This window comes from Melospiza georgiana, chromosome 20, assembly GCF_028018845.1.
Source record: "Melospiza georgiana isolate bMelGeo1 chromosome 20, bMelGeo1.pri, whole genome shotgun sequence".
NCBI classification, from domain to species: domain Eukaryota; kingdom Metazoa; phylum Chordata; class Aves; order Passeriformes; family Passerellidae; genus Melospiza; species Melospiza georgiana.
The window spans coordinates 5,223,095-5,230,335 of NC_080449.1; the positions used below are offsets into that span (position 1 = coordinate 5,223,095).

The 7,241-nt window shown below is 51.7% G+C and overlaps 1 protein-coding gene across 1 annotated transcript in view; it reads right to left on the minus strand.

Moving 5' to 3' along the window:
• ASTN2 (astrotactin 2) overlaps window positions 1-7,241 on the minus strand; it is a 360,946-nt gene that overhangs the window by 102,643 nt on the left and 251,062 nt on the right. Inside the window, exon 17 of the mRNA XM_058038034.1 lies at window positions 596-861. Within this exon, the coding sequence (XP_057894017.1) occupies window positions 596-861 (266 nt within the window). The remainder of the gene's footprint in view (window positions 1-595; window positions 862-7,241) is intronic.

Below are 7,241 nucleotides of genomic sequence, written 5' to 3' on the forward strand. Positions count from 1 at the left end.
CAGAGCAGCCTGAGAGAAGAGAGGGGGAGAGAGGATGAGACGATAAGGGAGTAAAAAAGGTAAGAGTGTAAAAGGGTAAGAGAGTGAGGTTCCCGTTCCAATACCATAAGTATTTTTTGTGTTGAATATTCTGATTCTCACTAACCAATCCAGTACAAGATACAAATCTTATAGCATTTCCATACAGCCTATAAGAGTCATTACATTACCATACTGTGTTACATTTTAAACCCTAAAAACTCCTCTTTGGGCCCCTTCTGCCAAGCTGTAGGGTCTGCTCTGACCCTTGGGCCTGTCTGCAAGCAGAGGGTGTTGTTCCATCAAAAGGGGATCACCTTCAGCTGGCCACACCATTGTTTTCCAGTTGTTCAGTAACTGAGGGATCTCAAAGCTTGCTTTCATTTCAATCTCACCTATAGTTTCTATATTCTCACAATCTTTTGCCAGACAATCATCTTTATAAAGCTTTCCTGTTTCATCTTCCCCAACAGAATCCCACACATGAACACAACCCCCCTCGCTCCAGGGAACTGCAGGAGGGGACCCAAAAGGGGACAGGGTGAGGTCCCAGAGGTGGGGCTGGCCCGTCACTCACCTCCCTGGTGTCGTTGTCCTGGATCAGGGCGTACAGAGGCACCACCCTGTTGATCTCCAGCAGGACCGGCGTGGGGCTGAGCTGCTCCTTGCCAGGCCGCCGGCACAGGTGGCAGGTGGAGGGACAGCGCCCTTTCTCCTCGCAGTGGATCTCCACACCTGAGATCAGGTGGTCGTCTGACAGCATCTGGGCTGTCAGCAGGCCTGACAGGTACGTGATGAAGGGCATGGATTTCAGCTCCTTCTTGTTCCCGAGCTCAGTTGTTTCTGGGTTAAGGGAAAGGAAGAAACCAAACAGGGTTAAACAAAGCTCAGCTCAGGGCTCTTCCCAAAGCCAAACTGTCCTCCAGTCATGATAAATGGAGCTGCTGAAGGTGTAGGCCAGGTGGGATCAGGAAAAAAAAAGAAAGGTCAAGGAGAGAAGGAGAAAAACAGGACTTGCAGGTCACTCCTTGGAAGTGTGAGCTTTTCCAGACAACCACATCTAAACTGACAGAACTGATTGGTCTTCTCTTTTCTAACTCATGTTCTTCCTTTTTCTAACTTGCATATCCACTTTCTGTGCTCCAAAATGAGACAAAATCACCTCAGTGTATCTTTCCTGCCAAAGAGAAACATCCCCAATGGGACCAGGCCAAGGAGCTGAATGCCCTTTATCTCCACTCTAACACCAGCTCCCTCCAGTCCTTGTGGTCCTCAGGTCACTCTTGTGGGTGACATTATCCAGGGCAGTGAAATGGATTGAAAGAGGCTGCAAAAAGACTACATGGAAGGATGGATCCCCTTGGCAGTGGGGAAAAGGATATATGAGAACAAACTCAGTGCTTGGAGAACAGATGGAGGCATTACCAAAACCAAACTGCCAACACTGCTCTCAGGAAACATTCAGGCCTTTGAAACCCACTGGGAAACCTCCTGGTGGGTTTAAGCACAAGGGAATAAACCTGGAGAACCTTTACTTTGTTCTGTGCTCCTCCAAACACTTGCTAAGGCCAAGGGAAGCATCACACTTGAGAAAAGGAGACACAACACCAATGCCTGCCCTGTACACTTCCATTTAAATTCTTTGTCTGTAGCTGGGTTGACCCAAGAAGGCCCAACTTTTATAGCCTGGTGACAGACCTACAGAAGAAAAAGCTTTCTTCATCTTATGGCTGTTGCCTCTAGCAACAAATTCCCAGTGCTGAGAGGAGTGGAAGAGGAGCAAGGGTTGTCTCAGCACGCTCGGCTTGCAGCGACATGCAGCTGATCTGGCAAGGCACAAGCCATTTGGAAATACAAGTAAACAGCATTCATTCATGACTCCCTGAGCCCTCGGGGTAGGGACAGCCCTTCCCTGCTGTCTGCCTGTCAGGGAACACTTCTGTGCACAGGATCAAAGCTGTCACGGGGAGAACGAGCAAATTCCAACCAACCCGTGTGTTAGTGGAATAGAAGGGGAGCAGTTGCTAAGATAAATTAAAAGAAGGTTGTAAGGAGATGTTTTCAACATCTAGGGAGACACTGGTGTACACAGACATGGGAAACAGGAGTTGGAGCTGCTTCTTGGAGAGATTATTTTCCAGAAGATCAGCTCCAGGCAACTTCAAGTCTCATAAGGGAAAAACCATGAAGCCTTGAAAAACAGGGTGGCAGAGAAAGAAGGAATTTATAGGAGGATACCATGAGCCTCTTCTCATTTGTCACCAAGAGTAGCATCTTCTAACATCACCACTGAAGTATGTGTGGAAGAGAAAGGAGATAATTACATTTCTGGGCTGCAAAGCTGCTTCACCAGAGCTGAAGCAGCTTTAGAGACCCTTCATGGAGAAGGGAGTTTTGGAGCCATGCTTTAAGGGAGGACATGAACACAGGGCTGAAAAGACAGTGGAATCAGTTATCTCATGACTGGCAATGGGATATCAAACGTTCCTTCTGAGTTATTTGCCTTATAGCTAAGAATTATATATCACTATAAATCCAACCAGTGGGAACAAAACCATTTCAGGAGCAGCAGTGCCCAGGTGGAGCTGCACTGGGGAAGGCCCAGAGCTCTGAAAATGAGGTAAGGTAGAAAACTGTGAGCAGAGCAGCTGCCCTTCCCCAGCAGCCATGGGCTCAGTGACAGATTAACCGAAAGCTGGGTGATTCATGGCAGACCTGTGAGCAGAGCAGGCTTCATGGCTGAGGTGGAATTGGCTGTGTGCAGTTAATCCTCTTTAGAACAGATCCCAGCTGCACTGGGGAAAAGGATTCCTTTGCAGGCTGACAAAGATCCATGGTGTTCCCTTGTATGAGGGCTCTGGGTACAACTCCAAAGGAGGAAAATGAAATAGGACCAGGGTTAGCAGAGGGAAACTGGCTGCATTGTCAGATTGCCAGCTCTCATCCAGACAAACACTTAGATGGCATCAGCACTGGATGGCAGTTCATGCTAGCTTTTGTGAGATGGGTTTGGGACGCTTACACACAGCCCTAACAAAACAATCCCCCCATTTCTGCTGCTGGGACCTATCTGGGAGCACCAGCAGCACTCCCTGCTTGTGAGCCAGCTCCTCCAGAGCCAGGGAGAGGCACTGAGGTGGAGATGCTCCTCATCTGCTTGCTCAGGTGCCCCTCATCCCTAGAAAGCTGGAGCTTTCCTTGCTGGACACAGAACTTCCCTCTCATCCCACCCACATGCCCCACCCACCACTCAGGGCATCTCACAGAGGAGATCTTCAGATCTGAGAGGTATTTTCCCTCCAAAACGCACACCTGCAGCTGCCATTGCAACTACAGCCTGGGAAGATGGGACTGGGGACCCTCAATTTCCCCCTGCCCTACATCTGACATGAGTTTTGGTTCTCTCTCCAGCTCCCTGCATGCAAGGAGAGGGCTCAGCAGTGAACTGGAGAAGCCCCACAAATTCTTGTAGGCTCAGCCTGGCTTTTACTGCCTATATAGAACAGGATAATCCCCCAGGACACTCCTGCAAAACCTCTGCCACAGTCCTGGGGAAAGGCTTTGCAGGTGATCCCTGCCAGGACACTCCCAAGGTCCTTTCTGGGAAGAGGAGGAGAGCTGCAGCAGTGAGGATACAGGGATCCCTCATCATTCCCTGAATATGAACATGCTGCCACTAACACTGATGGCAACCCAGCTGAACCCTGGAAACATCTGTTTGGGAGCAGAGAGCCTCAGCTGCAGTTGGACACATCATGGCAACTTGTGAGGGTTTTAGTTTGTTTGTCTGAAATATGGATTTAAAAAACAAAACAAAAAAAAAAACAAAAAAACAAAAAAACAAAAAAACCCCAAAAACCAACCAACAAAATAAGGAAAAAACTACCACCACCAAACAAATAAAATAACAGCTTTGTGTCAGGCATCAGGCCTTGTGTAAGGAAGGGAGAATGAGCAGAACAGGGTGTGCAGAGGTACTGTCTGCCTGCTGGGGTGCCTGGCTCCATTTCTGGGCTCCAGCAGGGTTTTACAATCCTATAACAGGAGGTGTGTGCCTGCACAGAGGGGTCCCTGCTCAGGATGCAGCAGTTGCTGATGTGGGAAAATGCTTCCAGCATTACCAGCAGCACCTCCTGGTGCCTGGACACGAGGGAGCAGGGTAACACCACCACTAGAACAGAAACAACAGCAGAATGCCTAACTTGTACTGGAGTGCTGTCCTGTCCTGAGAGCTCCCAGGAGAAGATGGGCTTCCTAGTCAGACTCAGCATTTCATACAACACCTCTTCCAAAGGATCCCCAAGTCATCCCAAAACTGGGAACCATTCCACTTGCCACAAGAATGCAGCTACATCAGGGCTAGGATGTGATATCTCCTGAAGAGCAGAAATGCTTGGAACAAGGACAGGAGAAGGCTCTCCAGCTGGAGCTGTAGGGGGAACAGTGGGAACAGACCCAGGGAGGGATTCCTACAGGCTCAGCAGGTTAACTCCACCAACAGCAACAGGCTGCTCAGCTGGGCTTGATTTAAGACCTGGGATATGCATTTTATGCAAGAAAGAGGGAATTCTGGTCCACCTTCCCCATACAGCACCCTTCACTGGACAAATCTAGTGCCACCACAGGTGGGACAGTGGGGACTTGTGGCCAGGACACTCCCACTGACACAGGCTGCCTGTTTATCTCCTGGTGGAATAATACCCTTTTTGCTGGCAAATCCATCCAAAGGGAGTTAGAAAGGAAATCAATAGATGTGTTTGCCTGGGAATTTCTCCTGCACTGAGATGCTGTCAGTGCAGTGGCCACCAGGTCTGTGAAGAGATTGGGCAGATTTAATGCTGGCCATTGTTAGTGATGGCAAACACTGCTGGAGCTGTGAGGAAGGTGTGGGCACAGTGTCCAGGGGAGTGAGTCTGGCACACACATCCACGTGTGCAGGAAGGATGGGACAGGACAAGAGGGAATGGCAGGCAGAGAGTGAGGTTAGATGGGATATCAGGAATCGATTCTTTCCCATGAGGGTGGGCAGGCCCTGGCACAGGGTGCCCAGAGCAGCTGTGGCTGTCCCTGGATCCCTGGCAGTGCCCAAGGCCAGGCTGGGCAGGGCTGGGAGCAGCCTGGGACAGTGGGAGGTGTCCCTGCCATGGCAGGGGTGGCGCTGGATGGGATTGAAGATCCCTCCAAACCCAAACCACTCTAGGATGAGGGGGAAACACCACCCCAGCCAAACCACCAAACAAGCACCAACACCCCAGTCCCGGAGCTCAGCGTGGGCTGGGCAGGGGATCGCTCCCGAGGGAATCCCCGCTGGGAATGCCATTGCCATGTGCTCCGCCGGGGGACTGCGGGATGCGGGCTCCGATGGAGACTGTGCGATGAGCACTGCGGGGCTGTCCGTCCGTCCGTCCGTCCGTCCGTCCCTCCCCGCGGCGGGGTCCCGGCAGTGCCCGAGCCGGTCCATGGGGCCCTGCTGCCCTCTCGTGGCACCGCGGCGGGACGGCGCTGGGAGCCCGGCACCGGGAACGCCGTCCCGGCTTCGGGAACACCGACCTAGCTTTGGGAATACCGTCCCGGCTTCGGGATCATCGTCCCGGCTTCGGGAACACCGACCTAGCTTTGGGAATACCGTCCTAGCATGCTGAACATCATCCCGGCATGCGGCAAACCATCCCTGTTCTGGGAACACCCTCCCAGTATAGGCACACTATGCCAGGATGTGGCACACCATCCCAGGATGTGGCACAGCATCTCAGTTTTGGGAACACCATCCCTGCTTTGGGAACACCATCCCTGCTTTGGGAACACCATCCCAGGATGCAGCACACCATCCCTGCTTTGGGAACACCATCCTGGCATGGGCACATCACGCCGGCTTGCCAAACATCATCCTGGCATGTTACACACCATTGCAGGATGCAGCACATCATCCCAGAATATGGCACACCATCCCAGCATGCAAACCATCCCAGGATGCAGCACACCATCCTGCCATACACATCCTGCTGCCCTCACCCCACGGCCCCTCCGTGCCACCCGTGGGGTCTCATCCTTCCATCTTCAGCCCAGCCTCAGTGTGGCACACAGAATGTGTCACATGCCCTGGGTGTCAGGGCTTGATAAACTCCCGAGAGTGAGGCTCCATGACTCCTTTTCATCTCCTGCTTATAGAATATGAAGGGGCTGGAGTGGACTTTAAAGATCACCCTGTTCTAACCCTGTGCCATGGGATGGGATGTCTCCCACTAGACCAGGTTGCTCCAAGCCCCATCCAACTTCGCTTTGAGCACATCCAGGAATGGAGTAGCCACAACGTCCCACTGGGAAACCTGTGCCAGTGCCTCACCACCCTCACAATAAAAAACTTCTCAATATCTAATCTAAATTTCCCTGTTTCAGTTTGTACTCGTAACTCCTTCTCCCGTCACCACAGTTCCAGGTGAAGAGCACCTTTATGTCCACACTGCCTCTGCCCCTCTTCACTCCCCCTCTCCCTGATGATGCTGTGCTCCCAGCTGATTAACCAAACTCAATTAAACACAATCCTGACCTCCATCACTGTGCTTGTGACTGGTGGCACTTGTGACCCCCTGGCCTGCCCCAGCCTCACTGCCCCAGGGATGATCCCAAAGGCATCCCCTTGGGAAGGCTGCCCTGGAACAGAGGCTGGACAGAGCTAAAGAATAAAGCAGGGATTTATTAAAAGGATCTCCTCCATGGATGCACCTTGGGCAGCACAAGAGCCCAGCCAGGGCTGCACCCAAGATGAACCAAAATGGCCCCAAAATGCACGGCCGGGCACGGGGTCTCTCCCTTTGATCAGTTCTGCTCCATTTGCACCTTGCAGTTCATTGTCCCATTCCAGCTTTAGCCCTGCAGTCCTACCCTGCTTGTTTTTCTCTCTCCAGCCCACGGTGTTTGTGCTCTGGGGCTGAGATTTGGATCATTTGTCCTTGGTGCCCAGCTGGAGCAGGAATTGTTTTGTCTCCCTGCTCTGTGCACAGAGCTCACCATGCCCTGATGTGAGCCCAGATCCACCCACTAAAGCAGCACAGAATGTGAAAAATAGAAAAGCTAAACCTGAGGCATCACCAGCAAAGAGAATCTGGGGGCAGATCATCTCTGCTGCCTGCAGGCTGGACAGCCAGGATCTCACCTCAGCTTCAGATGAGACATTTACACACTTGCAAGCCCGAGGTATTAAGAAAAAAAGAGCTCTTAGAAAC